Genomic DNA, 22,471 nt, shown 5'->3' on the forward strand with positions numbered 1-22,471 from the left:
TGATTTTTATTTTGAGTTTTTATTTCATACAGGGAGAAGCGGGGGGACGGGGGCAAGGCCGTCCATAGAGGACGCTCCTGACGAGCGCCCTTGCCCCCTCCCAGTCCTTTTTTGATTTTGTTTTCGTTTCATTAGTGTTGTATGCAGAGGGAAGCGGGGAGCCACGTTTGTGATGTTCATTTTGTTTTTTCAACATGCCAGCTTGGAATTTTAAGGTGCAGGGGGAAGCGGGGAGATGACAGCTCAGGCCTTTACGACTGCTCTAACCATACGTTTAATATGTCCCGGTAAATGATTCGGTGTAATCTTCGGTATTGTTAGTGCATCCCGAATCTCCCACATTACAATGGTAGTCACTCCGTTTTCGTTAGCTGCTTGCTTCGTTGGAAAAAGGCCTTTAATGCATGGAACGGTTAGGAATTTCCTTCGTTAAAGGGTTGTTAGAGGGTCGTTAAGGTTTAGTGCATCTGGCCCCCTCGCGGTCAGATCTTCATGTCTTCAGATCACACCTCTTCTGCATCCTGACTTCCCTCTCCAGACGCCTCCAGCTCTCCCTGCTGTTGCTTCCTCCTTCCCTCAGGCCTCTTTTGAGTGTTTGTGCTGTGGTTCTGTCTCCTGAGGCTGGGGTGGTGTCGGGGTGGCGCGTCGTGGATTTTGATCCCTTTAGTTCAGTTGTAGGAATGTGTATGCAAAAGAAATGTTGAGAAATATTTGGAACCCTCCCCATTCCCAATTTTATAGACTGTTCTAACATTTTAAAAATGTCACAAAATGTGTTAATTGACTTAAAGCATCCTAATTTGTAAGTTAACGAGTATTAAAAACTGATTTAGCAGCACTAAATTAAGTGATCCGTTGACACAAATGCGCATTTTCTCTTTGTAGTAGGTTAATCCCTGCAGGGCCTTAGCGTGACGGTAGCGTGAATCGCTAATTAAATCCCCTTGAGGTTTAGTTTTCTTGTTTCTCTCTCTGTCCAGGGCACACGAGGTACAGTCAACGACTACCCCGGCTTCAATGCCAACAGCGATGCCGAGACTTTGCGCAAGGCCATGAAAGGGCTGGGTAAGTACTGGCTTGGGGGGGGGGGGGGAGGGATGGGACAGGGGGCTTGCATTCAGAGGCAGAAGTCATGCAAGGCTTATGAAACGAGATCAAAGTAGTAAGAACCTTAAATACGTTGGGGGGGGGGGAGGGGTATGTACAAGTCACATAAAGCATACCTTTCTCAGGAAAATACTCTAGAACAGGTGGGCCTGGGGGAGGGAATGCAACGTGAAGCAGGTCAGCAACAGATGGGGGTCCTGATCATAGGAGCCAACTTTTCAAAATGATTGGGTGGGCTGCTAAACCTAATGGAAATTAACCCTCCCTGGACACAGTCAAGGAGCTTGCTCAATATTGGGGGTGCTCAAGCAGCCATGAAGCTGTCTCCTATGGTCCTGATTCTGCTGCCTCAAAAATGAGGGTCTTCATTCCCTACTGAATTTCACTTCTTACCTCCTGCCGAAGAAACTGTGTAAAGGGTGAAAGGGGGAGACGGGAACTTGTGGAGTCATCGTCTGCTGCTGAAGGGACGGTGGCTTTGGTCATGGGAATTGTGTAGTACCTCTCACCCCAAACCCAGTAAAGACCAGACTTACTGACTGCGCCACAACAGCGTAGCAGTAGATATGGATGTGGCCAGTGTGCTGGGATCTAGGAGCCCTTTGGGGTGTATGAATGTGGTTTGGGACAGGTATGGATGAGGGCAGCATGCCGGGAACCCTGTTGGGTGTCTTGATTGTGTATCACGTGTTTGTAGGCAGGGATGGAGGTGGGCAGCAGTGGCGTAGCCACAGGTGGGCCAGGGCCCACCCACTTGGGACTCAGGCCCACCTGACAGCAGCACACATTTAGTGATAGCTGGTGGGGATCCCAAGCTCTGCCGGTTGACGACCTCCCCCTGATGGTGCTGAAAACATTGCTCTCCATTTCAGCGGTCTGAGCTTCCTAAACTGACGATACCAGCACCTGCGCATGCTCAGTTTTTGGCGCGTGCCTGCTGCAGGCTGCCAAGGTGAGCAGTGTTTTTCCGCCAGCTGAGATATATTTTTAAGTTGGTGGGGGAGGGGGTAGAAGACTTGGTGCCCACCCAAAGTCTGCTGTTTCGCTACGCCCCTGGTGGGCAGTGTGCCAGGGATCTTGGAGCCCTGTGGGGGGTGTGATTGCATCTCATGCTTGTAGGCAGATCCAGATGAAGACAGCCTGCCAGGAAGCCTTTGGGTGTCTGTGTGATTGTGTCTCACGTGTTTGTAGGCAGGGATGGGTGAGGGCAGCGTGTCGGCATCTGGAAGCTCTACTGACATATGATGGTTTCTTGTGCTTGTGTTGGCAGGTACGGATGAAGCCTCCATCCTGAAGCTCTTAGTTGCCCGAAGCAATTCTCAGCGCCAGAAGATCGCAACAGCTTTTAAGACTCTCTTTGGCAGGGTAAGGTCAGGAGGAAGCACTCTCTGTGTAGAACGGCAGTTAGGAAACTGGAACTATTGGTTAAATTTTAAGTGGATTTGATTAAGGTGTCCTGTTTTTCCTTAGGTTTCCTATTTCCTACCCGTTCTCTCTGCTGCTCTCCCTCTTAAGTGTTGGAGCAGCAGGTTGAGACCAGGGAAGCCAGGGTTCAAATCCCCTGTTTCTCCTTTGAATTTAATCCAGAGTGGATCCCAGCATGCTTTAGTCAACCCCAGAGGGGGCAAAGGGATCCAGATGAGTTCTAATCCCAGCTCTGCTCTCTCTCCTTGTGCCTCGGATTACCCAGTTTGTAAGGTCTTTTCCATAGGGGGCTATTTCTCCATCCCTAATGGCTAATACGGGTGGCTAAAAGTTTCCTATTTAATGTGGTGCTGCTGGTCTTGGAGCAGGTTAGATCTGTACCGGCTTCGACACCTCTAACGGGATCATCGTAAGAATCGAACTATGAAGATGTTGTGCAGAAGATTGAGACCACACAGTGGTTGTCAGCGAGTCTGTTCGTATGGAGGCTGGGTCATTTGTCTAAGAGGTGTTGCCACTGATGAATGCAGGCAGCTGGTGAGGAAAATCATCCACAGGCAGATGATCAAAAGCCCCGCGCTGTTCCAAACAGCGTGGGGCGCTATTAGAGCTATGATCAGAGATAATGCATGCAGATTTAAGCAGCACAATTATCTCTGATTATGGGGTAGAAGTGCGGGAGAATTGCGCCTGAGTATGCGCTCAGCACAATCCTCCCGCACTTGTTTGACAGGTCTGGGCAGGAGACCAATGAAAAGAGAAGAAATCGGAAGATGGACGTCCTCAATTGCCCTGTTGCAGGGACGGCCAAATTTCAAGGGGGTGTCGGAGGTATAGTGACGGGGCAGTTGAGGACGTCCAAATTTTGGATGTTTCTGCAATGGGCAGTTAAGGACGTCCAAAATTGGATGTTTCTTTGAGAAAGACGTCTTTCTCATAGAAACATCCAATTTTGGACGTCCTCAACTGCCCTCGCTGGCAGGTTTGCTGTAGGGGGGAATGGGGGCCTGCCAGCATGCAAATGCATGCTGGACAGGGCTTACCATTCCTCCCCAATGATCTGCAAACCCTAACACCAGCTCGGAGCTGGTGTAGGGTTTGTCACGGCAGCGACCCAATCTTTGACGCACTGGTTGCTGATCATTGGGGATGAATGCGTTAAGCGCTGTTTAGCATGCATTTGCATGCTACTTGCGCTAAGAGCCCTCGAGCGCGTGAAACGCGCTCAAGGGCTCTGATCATGGGGCGGTAGCAAACGCCGGTGCTAGTATGGCGCTAACAGCCTCTCGCGTCGGCGTTTGCTTTTGATCATCTGCCTGCCAGAGAGGGAGAGTTCCTGACGTGGGGTGCCCAGGATATCTACTACTACTACTTATCATTTCTATAGCGCTACTAGGCTTTTGTCCCATCAAGGCTTGTAATACTAAATACAGATGTGAAGGGCAGAGCTAGCGTAAGGGTATTTGACACTGTAGGCAAACTTTCAACCATATGACCCCTGACCTCCACCTGCAGGGAGGCTCAGATCCCTCCCCCTCAGGGCCAGAGATACACTTTCCCTTCTTTACCTCTTCTAGGAGACAGCATTCCCCCCCCCCTACCATCCCATCCCCTGCACCACTGCCAACTCCTCCCTACTTTTTCCTGGCTGCTCCAGTACTACTCTGTGGGGGGGGGGGGGGGGGGGGGGCACAGGACCTTCCAGTAGAGGCCTACACTTAAGCACTGCTGGGACCCTCCCTAATGTATTTTCCTGTCCGGGGGGGGGGCAGGGACGAAGCACCTTTTGGCCTGCACTTAAATACTGCCAGTACCCTGCCCAATGTAGTTCTTGATCACAGGCCTGTATTGGAAGCTCTCATGCCAGTGTTGGGTATTTCTGGAGCAGCTGGGAAGAGGTATACAGGTGGGGGGGGGGGGGGGGGGGGGGGAGATGAGTAACCGCTCTGTTATGCTGCCACCCTAGTCTGATGCCCTGGTGACAGGCCATTTTCTTACCGTCATGATATTTGTGACCAGTGGTTCTGGGGACGGGGGGAGCCTTGTCACTTGGATATCTAACTGTAGATTATTCTTGGAGGGCAGGATCTGGTGGATGATTTGAAATCGGAGCTGACTGGAAAGTTTGAGAATCTAATCGTTGCTCTGATGAAACCAACTCTTCAGTACGACGTGTCTGAGCTGAGACATGCTTTGAAGGTAAGGCTCCTGCCTGTGTCTTGGGGGGCCTGTCTGTGGGCTCCCTAGTTTCCTTGTCTGTCTAGATAGGGTTTTCTTTGTTCTGGTCCTGTCCGTGTGGGATGCAAACAGGTTTGCCATCGGATATATCCACCTAATGCGGGGAGGGGGAGTCACTAGAGGGTGTATGTTATATCTTCACTTTTTTTAATATATTTCTTTACCGCTTTCCTTGTTCAAAGCAGTGAATTCGTTGCCAGAGAATGTAGCATAAGCACTTCAAGAATTAATAAAGGCAGTTTTTCGGGCTTAAAACACACGGTTCTGTCACAGATACTAAGTGCTTGGGGTTTTTTTGGTAGGGGGCAGGGACCTGCGAGACGGTGCTGATTGAGATCTTGGCCTCCAGATCATGTGCGGAGCTCATCAAAATCAAGCAGGCGTATAAGGATGGTAAGATGCACTGTTAAGCTTGTCTTAAAATTCCATTAACCTGCCGTGGAAAGTGGGGGGAGGTCTGTGGTAAGAGGCAGCCTGCGGGTGTCCTATGCACACTGTGATGACTTAGGAAAGTCTGCACTGGTCCCATGGGAAACGGGGTTCATGTCGGGTATAAGACATCTCGCCCTCTGTGGAGCTTTTGTGTATTTGATGCTTTGTACCTGCCTCTGCTGTCACCAGCAGCCATGGGACCATCTTAGTGCTCACCAGTTGGTGTCTCACTGCTGGATAACATCTGGGGCAGAACTTGTCTTGCTGCAGTGCTGGCAGGTGGTGAATTGTTTTTACATTTTGGGGAGTTTTCTGTGTAAAATCTGGCTGTTCAGCAACTTAAATGACCAGATTTTATGTGCAAGGTTTGAGGGGAGGGGCAGAGGTGGTACCACAAATTTATATTCAGTGGCAATATTCAGCTACTACGGGAGTAACTCTATCCCCCCCCCCCCCCCCCCCCCCCCGTCACAAGTCTGGCCAGTATTCAGCTGGGGCCCACGTAACTTTTGTTTGTTTGTTTACAAAAAAAACAAAAAGAGCCCCAGAAGACCCTCCCCCTGCTCCCCCCCTCCTGGGCCTACCTGTATCCCTGGTGGTCCAGCGGTGGGGGGGGGGGTCATTGGGGGCAGGAGTCCAAAATGACTGCCATAACCTTTCATGGCAACTCGCAGTTGTGGCCATTTTGGAGAGGTGCTGCAAGAGGCAGGAGCGAGGGGACTGTGCTTCTGCTCCCAACGACCTCCACCGGACCACCAGGGATGCCACGGGGTGAGAGTCCGGGTGCTCCAGTTCCATTATAGAGCACGGGTGTAACCAGTCATTGCCGTGTCCACAGTCTGGGTACCTGGTATTGGGTGAGTTCCCACCAAGGACTCCCCCCCCACCCCCCCAGGGTCATTTCCCACCCTCCCTAGCCTGCCTTTGTTTGTTTGTTTTTACCAGCCATAACTTCTTTCTTGTATTGGGTCCCATAAGTCCTGGAGGTCCTAGAGCAGCAGACGGATTTACACAGAGGACGTGTAATAACAGAATAACTTTTCATGGGTAGAGTAGTAATTTGTTATAAATCGTAATCAGTCTGTCATTTTGAGAGGCTGAATTAGGTTGGAACCTAGTTTGGGGTGTGGGGGGCATTGCCCCCCCCCCCCCCCCCCCCCCCACATGAACTGCAGTTGGCATCATTTACGTATGTACTTATTTATCACATTTAGATCCCGGATTAAACATGAATTAGGTTGAAACGTGAACTGCTTGTCTGAAAGGGGAAAGGGATGTGTAAAAGATAATGTCGTGGGGAGGGGGCACTGGCCCCTTCAAACAGTCTGGAAGGGAAAAGGGAAGGCGATTACTTGCCTTGTGTGTTCTTGTCGTCCCTGGTGTAGTGGGAATTGTCCAGATGGGAATTGGTGGGTGGGAACTGACCTAGAACCGGACACCCACACTTAAAACATGTACTACCCCCATTGTACAAGAAAACAGCAGGGTAATCGATCTGCAAACTCCAAGATGGACACCAAGTGAAGCAGATATGTATGTGGAAAACAATATTTAATTGATATGGATCAATAAAAAATTAACAAGCCCGACACAGGCCGTGTTTCGCCCCACTGGGCTGCATCAGGGGCTACAAAACAAACAATCATAAAAGCAAGTAAACATAAAAATAGATATAAAATAATAATTACATTTCATTACCATAATCTCATACTCGGCTGATAGTAATAGAACACCATGGTGATACAGTTAAATAAAAAATAAATTAATTGAAATATCAAAATGATATTGTATAGAACTTAATTGTACAAATTGAATAAAAAATGAAAATATAATGTAAATCACTAACATAACATTCATATTGTTTGTCTATGAATGTTATGTTAGTGATTTACATTATTTTTATTCATTTTTTATTCAACTTGTACAATTAAGTTCTATACAATATCATTTTGATATTTCAATTAATTTATTTTTTATTTAACTGTATCACCATGGTGTTCTATTACTATCAGCCGAGTATGAGATTATGGTAATGAAATGTAATTATTATTTTATATCTATTTTTATGTTTACTTGCTTTTATGATTGTTTGTTTTGTAGCCCCTGATGCAGCCCAGTGGGGCGAAACACGGCCTGTGTCGGGCTTGTTAATTTTTTATTGATCCATATCAATTAAATATGGTTTTCCACATACGTATCTGCTTAGTTTGGTGCCCATCTACCCCCATTGTATGCAAATTTACCTCGTGCATATTCCTTGGAGTGGAGGAGTAGCCTAGTGGTTAGTGCAGTGGACTTTGATCCTGATCCTGGGGAACTGGGTTCGATTTCCACTGCAGCTCCTTGTGACTCTGGACAAGTCACTTAACCCTCCATTGCCCCTGGTACAAAATAAGTACCTGAATATATGTAAACCGCTTTGAATGGAGTTGCAAAAACCTCAGAAAGGCATTATATCCAGTCCCCTTTCCCTTGTGGGTATCCTGAGAATCTGACTGGCTGGCTGACTCTTCTAAGTTCATGACGTCCATTTCTGGGGTGTAATTTAAAGAGCCGCCAGGTCTCTTGACTGATGGCTGCATCTCTTCCTGTACAGAGCACGACAAGGAGCTTGAGGACAGCATCACCAGTGACACCTCCGGCTTTTTTGAGAGGATGCTCGTGGTCTTGGTCCAGGTAACCGTCGTGTAGCTTTCCACGCAGATGCCTCAGATTCAGCTGTTCGGCTCTATCTTTGGGCGTGGGGTTCAGCCTTTGTGATGCTGTAAACGTGCAGTGGTATTAGGAACACAGGACTATATCTCTGGGTGGTGCTTACTGTACTGGCTGTGTGCTTTTGACTTTTCTATTCTCTCACAGAAATAATTAGGCAGGAATCAGAGAAAATGTCTTTTATTACTCACCAGCACAGGATAAGATATCGGTAGCAAGTTATGGAAAATAATAGCAAACTTACAAAATCTAACATCAGTAGCTTTGATAATTATAAAAAGTCAGGCTAATTATATAAAGAACTGCTGAAAAGAGAAAAAGGAAGAAGGAAAGTTTATTCCTCACTGTCATACAAAGGTCACAGAGCTGAGAGAAAGAACGTGTGAAAGATTCTTAACCTCAAAGAATTAGTTCTTACAGGGTGGGGGGTACACCTCCCCTCGGGAAATAGGCTGTGGCAAGGATATGAAGCTATCCTGCCAGCCGGACTATTTCAGAGTCTCTTTAGATGAGCAGTTACTTATATACCCTTCCCATCACAAAGGACCACCACCTCATATATCACCCAGTCTGCAATCCTGCAAGTACATAGGAGACCTGTGATATGGCCTTAGTGTTCTTGCCACACCTCTGCTCAGTAACACACAGTTGGGGTGTCCTGACAATGGGGGGTGTCTGGTCAGTTTGTTTGTCACAAGGACAGTTGGTTGGGATGTCTTGGCAATGGTCTTGTCAGTTTGTGGTCGGCCAGAAATTCCTGCCTTGCCACTATCAGTGGAAACTCATAGAAATAAGCAGACCCAAAAGAAAAGACCGGAAAATTCCAGAACATTACTAGAGGTGTACCCTTGACTGGGGGGCATGGGTGATTCTGATTTAAGTCCCCACCTGTGGGCTCGAGATACAAAGTGCTGTGAAGCAGTGCCCTCAGGCTCTGGGGCAGTGCAGTTTTGTAGTGACTCCTTCTGCTGGGAAAGGGCAGTGATAGGCTCCTGTTAACCGCCAGTCCTCTGGCTAGTGAGGGAGACGGGGGTGGATGAAATTCAGAGATTAAGCAGGTTTTGCTATTCCCAATTTATAAACTTAGTAGCGGAGATCCTTGCAGAGTTTACATTTTTTTTTTTTTTTTTTTGAAAGCCGACTTTCACGAGGAGTAACACTGCGACTGTAACCCGTGTCTCCCAAACGCACGAGTGAGGCATCCAGAATCTGCGTGTTATGGGCACCAGAATGCAGCAAACCTGGGGGAGGGGGCCGGAGGGTAATGTGTTAATTTTTTTTCTCCATTTCTCTCGCAGGCTAACAGGGACCCTGAAGGCAAAGTGGACGAGGGTCGAGTGGAACAAGACGCTCAGGTGGGTGAGACCTTTACTTCTCCCCCCCTCCTTTCCACTTCACCCCTAAGTGTCAGATGTCCTGTGGAGTCAGGCCCCCTCCTGTCTGAGGAAGAAGTGTAAAAATGCCCTTAAAACCTGAGCCTACCCCTCTATTGTCCTGCCAGCAGTTGTTCCCTATTGGCATGTGGGGTGTCCTCTCTGCCCTCATGAGCCTCTGGGTATCACATCTCGCTCTCAAAACCCAGTGGGTTGTGTTGGCCTGTTTTTGCACCGATGGATGATTCTAGGAACGTGTGTGGTTAATCAGATGCCTTAAAATAGTGTGTTGAGCATGTGGAGGAATGTGGTTGGTTGCAGAGGGATCTGGGGCGTGTGTTTGTATTGTGGTGCAGTGGTTTGTCAGGTGTTGAGGGTTTCTTCTTGTCTTGTCCTTTCCATGCAGCTCCTAGCTGGGGGGGGGGGGGGGGGGGGGGGGGTGATGGGAAGTGAATGTCTGTATGTGGGGATAGTGTTTCTGATAGGGCAGGAACATGTTTGCAGACCAGACGGAACAGCTGGAAGAGTGTGAGCTTGTGATGCAGCTGGGAGGTGTGCCAGAGCCGCACAGCTGGCTCCTTACTCTGACCAGATGTGACAGTAAGCAGTACTTTCCATGGGTGGGCCTTGTATATTCCAGAAGTGCTGCCCAGATTTAAGGGGGGGGGGGAAGAGAGAAGGAATTCAGCTGGAATTTTAAAGCCTGGATCCCTTAAAGAGGCCCCACCCTTTAATAACTTAATAGCAATGAGTTAAGTCGGAATGAAAGTGGGGATGTGATGGCATTCAGCCTCTGCTCCTGGGTCCTGTAACAGTATGTGCTGCTGGCTGTGTCTCTTATGCAATAAGATGTTTATTGGATTCTGGCAGGCAGAATGTACAGGTGGTGATGCTCCTGTCACCCAAAGGATGCTGCAGTGTGAGTCCGGGGCACATCTGCCTATTGGAGCAGTTTAATGTGAGCACTAAACTGGCTGCCATTATTCCCCTTATTAAAAATTGCTTCCTAGATTCCTTTTTATTTTTTTTATCGGTCCTCCCCTACTCCTTTTACCCAGGTGTTTTAACACAGGTGTGACACGGATCACTCGGCCGACCTGGGCTCCCAGGCCTCTAGGACCTACCCGTGTTCCTTATTCTTGTGTCTTCCAGCATGTCCTTGTGTTCATGGCTTCCGTTTTAATTTTGGCAGGATTTGTTCAAAGCTGGTGAGATGAAGTGGGGCACCGACGAGGAGAAATTTATCACCATCCTGGGGACTCGGAGCTACACTCATCTGAGGAAAGGTGAGACACTCCTGGGACTGCAGTTTCTCTGCAGCGAGACCTCTGCACAGATGCTGCTGTGGTTTTTATTAGGCAGAGATGGGGGCAGGGTGGATTTGTGTAGTAAACCACAAGTTGAAAGCAGACGCGTAGCCAGACAACAGATTTTGGGTGGGCCTAGGCAAGAAGTGGGTGGGCACCAAGTGTTCCTTTCACCCCCCCCCCCCCCCCCCCCCCACTCCACCAAAAAAAAAAATTATCTCAGCTGGTGAAAAAACGCTCCTTTCCACCTTGGCAGTCTGTAGCAGGCATGCGCCGAACGCTGAGCATGTGCAGGTGCCGGTATTATGGACAGCAGCATTTTCGTTACCATCAGGGGGAAGTCTTCAGCTGGCGGAGCTTGGGATCCCCACTGGCTACCGCTAAACGTGTTCTAATATTGGGTGGGCCTGAGCCCTAAGTGGGTGGGCCCCGGCCCACCCAGGCCCACCTGTGGCTACGCCACTGGTTGAAAGAACTTCTGGGACAGAAGATACATAAGCAGACCGAGGGTCCACTCGGGCCTGTGTCCTACCTCCTGTAGGATTCTGGGCTTCTGGATACAGCTCAAATGTGTGGAGAACTGTAGGATAAAATGCCTCTCTGAATTTGGGGGTTCACTGGTCTGGTGCCACCACAGAACCTGAGCTCTGCAGGTCCTGCGCTCAGACTACCATAAGCCCTGATGTGGTTATCTGGGGGCTTTCAGAAGTACTCAAGTGGTGACGGGTACAGATATGATGATGGGTCATCAGGAGGGTAACAGTGGGGGAGGGGAGAATGTTGGCTCATTGCTGAACCTCCATAGTAGGTTTCTCAACTACAGCCTTGATTTTGCTGAGGTCCCCACATTCCTCTCCCCCAGCTATTCTCACCCCCCCCCCCCCCCTCAAGTTGCGTTTCTGCAAGAGTTGTGAGAGGTGGGTAGTAATACGTTTCCCTTTTGAATCATTGAGCTTTCCTTCTTGTTTTCAGTGTTTGATCAGTATATGACCATCTCTGGTTATCAGATCGAGGAAAGCATCGACAGTGAGACCTCTGGCCACTTGGAGAAGCTGCTGTTGGCGATTGGTAATGTCCTGTGGTGGTTGGAGTGGACTGATGCCACAATCATGCCATTACTGGAGCTCTTATTGCCGTTTCTGAACGTGCAGGACCCCTCGTGTGGTGTCGCTGTTACAGAGGAGACCCCTCTGTCTGTCTGGGTGCCACCTGTAGTGCTTCAGTTCACATCTGCTCAGCCTGCTGTTCTTTATTAGATACTGTTAAACATGGAGTTCTGCTGAGTGGAACTAGATTAGGAAGCTCAAACTGGTTCTTTTTGTGACCTGACATAGCTGCTCTCCTCGTGTCTGTCATTTCCTGAGTTTTGGTCTGACCCTCTTGTACTGCTACTGTTCCTCAGCCAGGGGCCACCTCTGCCCTTGTATATCGGTTCCTTTCCCTTTTAATGGCTGCAGCCCTCAAACACCTGTTAACTCCCTTCTTAGGATCCCTAGTTCCTAATACCATTGGAGAATAGTTCTGTACATTTTAATCCAGTTATATTTTCCAGCAATTTGCGATTCACACTTGAACTGAAAATGTACTGTAGATCAGTGAGTGACTGTCTCTCTCCACTTTCAGCGAAATGTGTCCGATCGGTTCCTGGTTACTTTGCTGAGAGCCTGTATCACGCCATGAAGGTGGGTCTCTGATTTTTTTTTTTCTCTTCCTACAGGTGAGAGGGTGTAGGAGAATTCCTGGGATTCAGTGCTTGATCTAGTCTTTGGGGGGAGAAGGGGGTGTTTATGGCTGGTTCAGTCTCGGATGTCTTGCCTTCCAACTGTAGGGACTGTGTTTGAAAATGCAGCAAACGATTTGTCCTCTTAACCCCAAATGATGCCATGTTCGCTCATGTTTCCACTACTTGAATTGCATCTGCCTTGAAGGCTGAATCGATAACATTCTAGATCTCTTTAAAAAAAAAAAAAGGTGGTTGGTGGGAGAGAGGAGGTTCCCCCATTCCTTAATGGATTGTCTCTTGCCTAGTACCAAATTTCTGACCCCACAGTGTCTTTGCAGGGACCTAACTCTTGCTTTTCATTAAAACATTTGGCATGTTTAGTGATCAGAGCCTGGGCAAGGGTGGGGGGCACCCTAGGCAAGCCTATAGCCTTATAGCCCCTCCCCCACCAAAATATTGATAAACTGAACGATCATGACCATTGCACAAAGATCCTGTAAAAATGCAGGTTAGTATGCAGGGCCGTGCCTAGGGTCTCTGGTGCCCCCCTGCAGACTATCAGTTGGCGCCCCCCCCCCCCCCCACACACACACATAATCAGGCACTCTTTTATTTCAGTCAACTTTGATCAAACAACAATTCTCTCTTTCATTTCTTACACACACGGAGCTCACAGCTGCATGTCTCTCTTGGCCAAACCGTCAGTTGCTCTCACTCTGTTCCCGGGCAGATTTCTAACAGGAGCTGCTCATTCAATCAGAGAGTTCTATTTGAATGCAGATTAACATACAGACACTCTAATGAAATTTTTAGTCAAAAACACTAGATAAACCCTTCGTTTTTGGGTCAAACTAAACAGTTTTGATCAAAGCCATGCCCTAACATTAAGGTTGTAAACATTTCCATCAATTTTTACCCATAAATATGCAAATGAGAACCTCCCAAAAACGGAGTAATTTGCATATGATTTAAACAAATCTGAGCATATGACAACCAAGTACAGACTCCAAGCACGTGAATTCTGCAATTAGATTTTAATGCAAATACTTTTAAAACTTAAAAAAAGCAATCACATTTTCACTTACCAGCTCTTCCTCTTTGAAACTACTGTTGAAACCATCAGCCAATGAAATGGCTTTTAGCTGTAGCTATCCCAGAATACCTGATAATTATGCACACATCATGCCCTCCTCTCAGTGTACATGATGCTCAGAAAACAAAAACAAAAAACTTTGAACCACTTACAGATTTTAACAATTACACTATTTATTTTTTATTTCTCCCCAGTCTCACTTGCACACCTCCCTCCAAACCTGTTCTCTTTAATTTGAATGTTGTTCACTTCAAGCTCACCCCGAATGAGAAGTTGTTCCCACACCAAAGACATATATAGCACTTGTATTCTTTTAAGCAACTTCAGCATAGGTGTCTGCCTCAGTTAGTTCTGCTGGGCTGCCTTCACTTTCTGACGCAGAGGGGGAAGGGCAGGGGAGAGAGGAGAATCACAAGATTTTGCAAGTGAACGGACCTGGGCAGCGCCCTCCAGAGGCTGGCGCCCCCCCTGCAGTGCTTACCCCGCTTACCGTGTTGCCACGGCCCTGTTAGTATGTGCTGGTGTTTGTTTTTGTTTGTCGGTCTGTCAGGATCTGTTGCTTTGAGTGCAGTTGCTGTTTGCAGATGCCCTAGGCAACCCCCTAGTTTTGCCTAGTGGTTGGGCTGGCACTGTTAGTGGTGGCACAATAGCAAGCCTCTGTGCATAGGAGTTGGGGAGGGGGGTGTTTCTCTCTATATAAGCTTTTTATCTCGTTCAGACTGTTCTGCTTTTCTCCTTCATAAATATGGCTGCCTATAGCGCTGAAACATTCCTGGTCGACTTACGTCCCGCTGTCTTCCTTAGGGAGCCGGCACCAGTGACGCTACCCTGATCAGGATCATGGTTTCCAGAAGTGAAATAGACTTGTACGACATTAGAATGGAATTCCGGAAGAATTTTGGGAAGTCCCTGTACCAAGCGATCAAGGTAGGTGTCCTGTTTGATACCCGTTGTTACAGCAGAAAAAAGTAGAGGCTGACCAAAGACGATTCACCACTGGAGACTTGAATCCAACAAGTGCCTACATCAGGGGTCAAATGATATAATCTATGGGTGAAAGATCATAAAGCAAACATGAAAAAACTATAAACAAACATGTATATCAATATGCAAAAGGATATGAATATTAAAGTTTAAATTCAAATCATATACAAAATGAACAACACATAAAATCAAAATGATATAAAAATGATCTAAGAATTTATGTAGAACAATAAAGGCACATATGTACCTTTGAATGAAAAAAAATACAAGTTTAAATAAAATTAAAAAAAAAATGAAAAAATGAAATGAAAAAAATGAGAAAAATGAGTAATTATCAATAAGACATCCACAATAATTGAATAAAAAAATTAAAATAATAATACCCATGTTATACATCCACAGCGCTCTGTAACAGTGAGTGTGGGGGGGGGGGGGGAGGGAGTGATGCTACTGTCCAGTCCTGCAGCACTAGTGTGCCGATGCTCAGAACCAAACACGGGCGCTAGGATATTTAGCGCCGGACTAGTGCCTGTTTTTAACTAGTGCTCAGAGGCTGGGAGCGCAGGAACTAATGAGCTCGCTGAAGAACAGCAGAATGAGCATGCAGACGAGCTCATTTCCTATTCCCTTCGATGTTCAGTGAAAGTGCAGTGAACAAAGGCGCCCCCAACCCTGTGCCAGGTCGGAGCTGGTATTAACGTGTTTGTGCCAATCCCCTGTGAGTGCCCAGAAGCAGCCCAGCTGGCCTTTGCCCCCTTTTCTTTCATTATCTGCTGCTCGTAACTCTTGTGCAGGTGTGCCAGGTACGTTCCTCCCACTTAACTTCCCAAAGCTCAATGCTAACAGCAATGCCTAAATTTGCATACTATTAGCGTTGAAAAATGACTTCTCTTCACTCGTACACTCGCCTGCTGTCTGTCCATTTCTTCTTCCACAGTAAGGGGTGAGTCCTGTCCGGTGTCTGTCCAGATTTACTCCCGCTGCAGCGCTGAGCTGATTAATTCCTGGCTTTCCCTTCATAACAAGGATCCTTGTTGTTGCTTCCCCAGGAGACTGTTCAGTTCAGCCCCCATTCTTGTAGAAATTGGGGTGAGTCTGTAGTTGTCCATTCGTCGGTGTATATTTGTTGCCAGAATGTTAGAGGGTCTATTTTGCCTCTTGTAGTGTGTGTGCTTTTTTTCTTGTTTTTGTTGTGTCTCTTTTGTTTTCCAGAGGAGGGAGGTGTTTGCCTTGTAGTGGTCTGACCATGGTGTGGCTGTCCATTTTGTACCATTGATTGTGAGGTTCGCTTCTGGCTTTCCCTTCATAACAAGGATCCTTGTTGTTTGTTCCAGTTTTTCTTAAATTGTCTCTGCTTCCCCAGGAGACTGTTCAGTTCAGCCCCCATTTTCTGATGTTCTCCCTGAGGCTCCCGTGTTAACCTCGTTCTAGTGCAGGGCTGTCGAAGCTACAGTCTCCAGGCTCCTAATCCAGCCTGCACAGCTGGTCTGAAACATCTTTCCTTCTCGCCCGTGACCTACCTGGAGACACCGTGACTCCTGCTTCAAGCTGCGTCTGCTAATTTAATTTAATACTGCTGCTTATATTCTGCTTTTTCAGTCACAAGGAACAAAAGTGGATTGCAACATCAGACAATTATTACGAAACTAGTAAAACACAAATGAAACGGGCGCTAGCAAGGTTATCCTCCGAGTTCCAGCTTGGCCCCTCCCTCCCCTCCCCTCCCCCCCTCCGAGTGGCAGCCTGACCTGTATTGCCCGCCCTCTTCAAGTTCTATGCCCCCCCTCTCTCTCTCCTCCGAGTTCCAGTTGGCCCCCTCCCTCCCCTCCCCTCCCCCCCCTCCGAGTGGCAGCCTGACCTGTATTGCCCGCCCTCTTCAAGTTCTATGCCCCCCCTCTCTCTCTCCTCCGAGTTCCAGTTGGCCCCCTCCCTCCCCTCCCCTCCCCCCCTCCGAGTGGCAGCCTGACCTGTATTGCCCGCCCTCTTCAAGTTCTATGCCCCCCCTCTCTCTCTCCTCCGAGTTCCAGTTGGCCCCCTCCCTCCCCTCCGAGTGGCAGCCCGACCTGTGTTGCCCGCCCTCTTCGAGTTCCAGACCCCCTCCCCTCCGAGTTCCAGGCCCCCCTCCTCAGAGTTCCATGCCCCCTCTTTTCTCCGAGTTCCAGACCCCCACGCCTCTGTCCCTCTCTCTCTCTCTCACCTCCGAGTGGCAGCCCGACCTGCGTTGCCCGCCCTCTTCAAGTTCCAGACCCCCCTCCCCTCCGAGTTCCAGACCCCCGCACCTCTGTTCCTCTCTCTCCCTCTCCCCTCTGAGTGGCAGCCCGACCTGTGTTGCCCGCCCTCTTCGAGTTCCAGACCCCCTCCCCTCCGAGTTCCAGGCCCCCCTCCTCAGAGTTCCATGCCCCCTCTTTTCTCCGAGTTCCAGACCCCCACGCCTCCGTCCCTCTCTCTCTCTCACCTCCGAGTGGCAGCCCGACCTGTGTTGCCCGCCCTCTTCGAGTTCCAGACCCCCTCCCCTCCGAGTTCCAGGCCCCCCTCCTCAGAGTTCCATGCCCCCTCTTTTCTCCGAGTTCCAGACCCCCACGCCTCCGTCCCTCTCTCTCTCTCTCACCTCCAAGTGGCAGCCCGACCTGCGTTGCCCGCCCTCTTCAAGTTCCAGACCCCACTCCCCTCCGAGTTCCAGACCCCCGCACCTCTGTTCCTCTCTCTCCCTCTCCCCTCTGAGTGGCAGCCCGACCTGTGTTGCCTGCCCTCTTCTCCCAGTCCTCCATCTGCCCCTCGCCTTCCTGCGTTCCCGCCTGAATTAAAAATTCCTCACCTCGGGTCGGGCGGCAGCAGTGAAAGTCGAGCAGGCACGGCTCTTCAGCCTGCCTTCCTTTCTGTCTCAGCTCTGCCTCTGGTCCCGCCCTCATTTCCTGTTAACTCTTAAATTCAGGCTGGCACGCAGGAAGGCGAGGGGCAGGCGGAGGACTGGGAGAAGAGGGCAGGCAACGCAGGTCGGGCTGCCACTGGGAGAGGGAGGGAGGGAGGCGCGGGGGTCTGGAACTCGGAGGAGAGGGAGGGAGGGGGACGGGCCTGGAACTCAGAGGGCAGGGGGGGAGGGAGGGGGCGATTCTCCCGCAATTGTATCCTCACCTCCAACGTTCTGTGGCTGGCTGGTGCTGGTTTCCATTCCCTCTCATTGATCCGCCCTCTGACGTCATCACGTTCAGATGTGAGGGCGGACCAATGGGAATTGTGTTATGAACCCAGGCATCCAGACGTAGAACGTTGGAGGTGCAAATTATTATATAGGATATACAGTAACTGCAATATTAAAACCCCAACTCCAGGCTCATCTTTATTTCAGGTCACACAGTGCCCTAATATTATTCATTAAAAAAAAAAAACAACAACAAAGAAAACAAGGCTAGATATTCATCCTGCAGCAGTGGGTTTGATTCCTTCTGCTGCCTGACGGTTGGCAGTGGGTTGAGATCCTGGGGAACCAGGTTCAATTCCCTCTGCTGTTCCGTGAGACTCTGGGCAAGTGACTTAGCCCTCCATTGCCCCAGGTACAATATCTAATTTAGATTATGAGCCCATTAGGGACAGTGCAATAATAGAAATTGTAAACCGCGTAGTCGCCTTGGGGATCACCTGCTGAAAATCAATAAAAATAAATATTCAGTGCCAAGGTTAAATCCTGTTGCAGGATCCATTGACTGTTTACGGCAGATTCTCTTTGCATATGGGGGTTTAGTCGAGCTACTGCAGCCTGAAGCTGAAGGGTAATTAGGAAAGCTGTAATTCCTGTATGGAAGGCCAGCCAGTATGTCTATGTGGCCTGCAGCAAATAATCCCCCATTAACAACCTGCATTAGTCCCAGTCAGCTGCTAGCATGCATTTACCGCCTCTCTTCTCCCCCCCCCCCCCCCCAATGCATCTTCATGAGGAGAGGGGGTGCATGCTGAGGCCGAAGTGGTGCCCAAGACCTCTGCAGCGCTTGTCTTGTGTGCTGTCATTCTGTGCTCCCTGTGGCCTAGTATGTGGAGGGCTGGGCCCAAGGCCTGCACAGACAGTATAGCAGTAGTGGGCAACCACAATCTTTCAGGGTCACAACCCAGTCGGGATTTCCAAGATTTTCACAAAGTTCTATTTGCACACAGCGGAAGCAGTACTTGCAAATCAATTTCCTGCATATTCATTGTGAAAAATCTTGAAAACCTAGGCCCGTGGTTGCCCAGCCCTTAAAACAGAGGGTGTGGGAGAGGCGTTACTGATAGGCTGCTGGGGGAGGGACGAGCTGGGAGGTAGGCAGACCGAGGTTCCCCTCCTAATTTGGCTCTGTTCCCCGGCAGTGTTGCCAGGGCTGCGGGTTTCCCACCCAATTGGGCTCCTTTCTGTGACCCGCTGTGGCTTTTTCATGCCGCGTGCAGGTTGCGGGATTTTGGGCGGCTTTTTCTTGCCCCGCCGGTGGTTTTTTCGCCCGCTGCGGGTTGACTCAGTTTTCCCGCGGCCAGTGGAGGCGGGCTTAATGATGTCATTTGTATGCAAATGGCCTCAGTATTTATTAATCATTCATATGCAAATGACCTCATTAATATTTATTAACGTCATTCATATGCAAATTGACTCATTAATATGTATTGTTGATCTCATTCATATACAAATTGACTTTGTGCGGTTTGGGGCTGGTTTTGGGCGTGAAAAATGTTTTCCGTCTGGCAACGCTGTTCCCTGGTTTAACTGGAAGGATGATATAGTGGCTGAAAGGAAAAGGGGAAAGTGGTTATTCTGCCTGTTGGAGGATATGAATTGTTCATCCCAGTTCTATTTTTTGTTCCTTCTGCCCCCACCTGCCAATGTTTTTTTTTTCTCTTCCTCTGGTAATAGTTTGACAGTCTTTACCTCTCCCCCCTCTCCCCCCCATTCTTCAGTCACAGCCACAGTCTTATAGGTGAGCCAAAACGTTTGGCAACTCCTATTCTAGAACATTCTTTCCTTGGGGTGGGGGTGGGGTTATTTGTGGTTAGGGTTACCATACGTCCGGATTTCCCCGGACATGTCCTCTTTTTGAGGGCATGTCCGAGGCGTCCGGCGGATTTTGCCCGCGCCCACGTTTGTCCGGATTTCTGGACAAACGTGGGCGCGGGCAGGCGCGTGCGTGCGGTGGGCGGGCGATCGGCGCCGTGGGTCTGGTGACCTGGTCTCCCGTCCCCTCCCCTTCCTTACCAATGTTCCCTGGTGGTCTAGTGACGTCTTCGGGGCAGGAAAGAGCCCCCTCTTTCCTGCCCGGAGCGCTGCCTCCCCTGTCTATCATCCTTCTCGGTCTGGCTGGGGATTCAAAATGGCCGCCGAGAGTTGAACCTCTCGCGAGGCCGCTTCAACTCTCGGTGGCCATTTTGAATCCCCAGCCATACCGAGGAGGATGCAGCAGGCAAGGGCAGGCAGCGCTCCGGGCAGGAAAGAGGGGGCTCTTTCCTGCCCCGAAGAGAAGACGCTACTAGACCACCAGGGCTAGATAGTGATGGGGGGGTATGTGATGGGGGGGAGGAGGGGACTATGCGACAAGGGGGGGAATAGGGGTGGAACCTGACCTGAAGGGGGTATGGCAGGGTCGGGGCATGAGGCGGGGCGGGGTAGGGGGGCGTGACGTGTCCTCTTTTTCAGAGGACACAAAATGGTAACCCTATTTGTGGTGTGTTATACTTTTTGAGGTTATTTGAATATCTCGGTCCTTGAGGGCTGCAACCCAGTCAGGTTTTCAGGATTTCTCCCCATGAATATGCATGAGATCTATTTCCATAGACTGCCTCAGTACTACGTAAATAGATTCATTGGCATAATCTTGGCAACCTGACTGGCTTGTGGCCTTCGAGGACTGAGGTTGCCCATCTCTGTCATAGAGCTTCTGCTGCAGACTCTGATTTAGCTCTGCTCTCTCTGAGCCCGATGGTCAAAGGTAAAAGCGGGCGGCGGTAGAGGCCACATTTACCTTTGCAACCAAGAGAGGCAATGGCACCGAGATCTTTTAAATTAGATTAAAATGGGCTCTGCTTGTATTCCACCCCTGTGATCGGATTCTAGAGGCGGAATAGTGCCTCAACCCTACCCCAGCTCACAGCTGGCATTGAAGATAAGGCTCTGCTCCTGCCCCACCCCCACATCAGGGTCAGACAACCCAGGTGGACCCCCCCCCCCCCCTCCATCACACAGCCCTAGCGTCCCCCTCCAATGGCGACATGGGGTCTGGGGGGTCTGCTGGACCTCTTGTCCACCAGACCCCCCTCCCCAACACAAGGGCCCAGGAGCCGGAGATCCACTTGATCTCCAGCCCCCCCCCCCCCCCAAACCTCCTAACCTCTCAAAAATATTCCTGGTGGCCCAGTGGGCTGCTAACCTAACACCCCTACCCACCCTGGTGGTCATGCAGTCCCCCTCCCTCCCAGCACTGCCTTCAAAATGGTGGCACTCAGCCCTGCCCAGTGCATCCTGGGATGCACTGGGCGGGGCTTCCCTACCATAAATGGAGTTTCTTGTGTCGGGGGGGGGGGGGGTCGGGTGGACTGGAGGTCTGCTGGACCTCCAGCCCCCCCGTGTTGCTGCTGGGGTGGGGCACTAGGGCTGTGCGATGGCAGGGGTCCAGTGGACCTCCATGTCCTTCGTTTGACAGATCCAGGCTTTTGACAACCTGACAGGGCCGCCGAGAGACTAGGCCGGGCCCGGGGCAAGGCCCCCCGCTGCTCCCCCCGCCGCTGCAGTCCGCGGTCTCACCTGCCTCCTCGGCTCCGGGCCCCCTGCATTCAAAGCAGCAGTCGTAGATTGCTTCTCTTCTGGCCTTCCCTCCCTGTGTCCCGCCCTCATCTGATGTAACTTCCTGTTTCTGCGAGGGAGGGAAGGCCAGAAGAGAGGCGATCTGCGACTGTCGCTTTGAATGAAGGGGGCCCGGAGCCGTGGAGGCAGGCAGGTGAGACCGGGGACTGCAGCGCCGATGGCCTGACCCTGGCGCCGGGGAATTTTGCCCCCCCCCCCCCCCCCCCCTCAGCGGCCCTGCAACCTGGACCTGTCAAATGCAGGAGGATTACAATCCTCCCTCACTGTTCCCCTGTGATCAGAGCTGCCTAAATTTGCATGCTATAATTTCTTGGGCTTTATTAACCGCCTTTATGAAGTGATTCACACAAGGTGGTGTTCAATAGGTACAGTTAACTCTGATTATAGTTGTGCTATCGTCCCGCACTGTTTGGAATCATAGGGGCCTCGGAGTTAGGTTCCAGAGTGGCACCCACATTGTGTATGCAAATCAGCCATTGATAACACAGATAAGAGGAACGTCTGTTGCTTCGGGGTTTATTCTCTTTTGTAGGGTGGAATCTGGCTATGCTCTGATTTCGTTTCTTCTTTTGCAGAATGACACATCTGGAGACTATCGGGAGGCCCTGCTGCTCCTCTGTGGAGGCGATGATGAGTGATGCGGCCGTGAAAGATGGTTACGATACACTGCTCTCTGGTCTGTCCACCGGTCCGTCCGTTTCAGCGACTTAGTGCTTTCTAGCTGCTTCTCTGTATCCGCTAGCACACTGCTCCTTTCGACATCTCCACTGCAGAAGCCGGCTGCGTCTCGGTTGTCCTGCGATAGTCCCTGCAATCATGAAGGCACCAGCCATGATCTTGACATGCATGGTCTGAAGAAGATGTTTACAAAGCATAAACCAACAATTTATTATAAAATTAAAGAGTTTAAAAGGCTTATTATCATGTGTTCACCTGCTTCATTTCTGGCTGATCTTTGAGGAGCATAAATGTAACCTGAGGTCATTGCAGGACGTTTGCTTGTAGGTAAAGAGCCGATCAGCGTGTGGTATATGTAACCCAGCAAGAAAATACCATGTCCAACTAGGGATTTCAGCGCAATGCATGTTGGAAGTGGCCCCTTCCCCAGCTCTTGCTCCCACCAATACCTAGATCATTTCTGGACTTCTTTGGCCCTTTCTGTTTCAGTGTTACACCTGGTTTTGTGTGCCCTGAGTGGTCCTTTCTGCACTTCAAACCCCTCCCCTCCTGATCATTAACATAAGTATGTAAGTGTTACCATAC

General features: G+C 49.8%; 1 protein-coding gene across 1 annotated transcript in view; it reads left to right on the forward strand.

The window, feature by feature from the left end:
* Positions 1–22,129, forward strand: part of ANXA5 (annexin A5) — a 53,290-nt gene extending 31,161 nt beyond the window's left edge. Inside the window, exons 3-13 of the mRNA XM_030191781.1 lie at positions 981–1,065; positions 2,378–2,472; positions 4,618–4,731; positions 5,073–5,163; positions 7,799–7,878; positions 9,213–9,269; positions 10,480–10,573; positions 11,567–11,662; positions 12,218–12,276; positions 14,215–14,337; positions 21,784–22,129. Of these exons, the coding sequence (XP_030047641.1) occupies positions 981–1,065; positions 2,378–2,472; positions 4,618–4,731; positions 5,073–5,163; positions 7,799–7,878; positions 9,213–9,269; positions 10,480–10,573; positions 11,567–11,662; positions 12,218–12,276; positions 14,215–14,337; positions 21,784–21,846 (957 nt within the window). The 3' untranslated portion in view covers positions 21,847–22,129. The remainder of the gene's footprint in view (positions 1–980; positions 1,066–2,377; positions 2,473–4,617; positions 4,732–5,072; positions 5,164–7,798; positions 7,879–9,212; positions 9,270–10,479; positions 10,574–11,566; positions 11,663–12,217; positions 12,277–14,214; positions 14,338–21,783) is intronic.
* The last annotated feature ends 342 nt before the right edge of the window (positions 22,130–22,471 follow it).

The sequence above is a fragment of the Microcaecilia unicolor genome, chromosome 2 (genome assembly GCF_901765095.1).
Source record: "Microcaecilia unicolor chromosome 2, aMicUni1.1, whole genome shotgun sequence".
Lineage (NCBI taxonomy): Eukaryota > Metazoa > Chordata > Amphibia > Gymnophiona > Siphonopidae > Microcaecilia > Microcaecilia unicolor.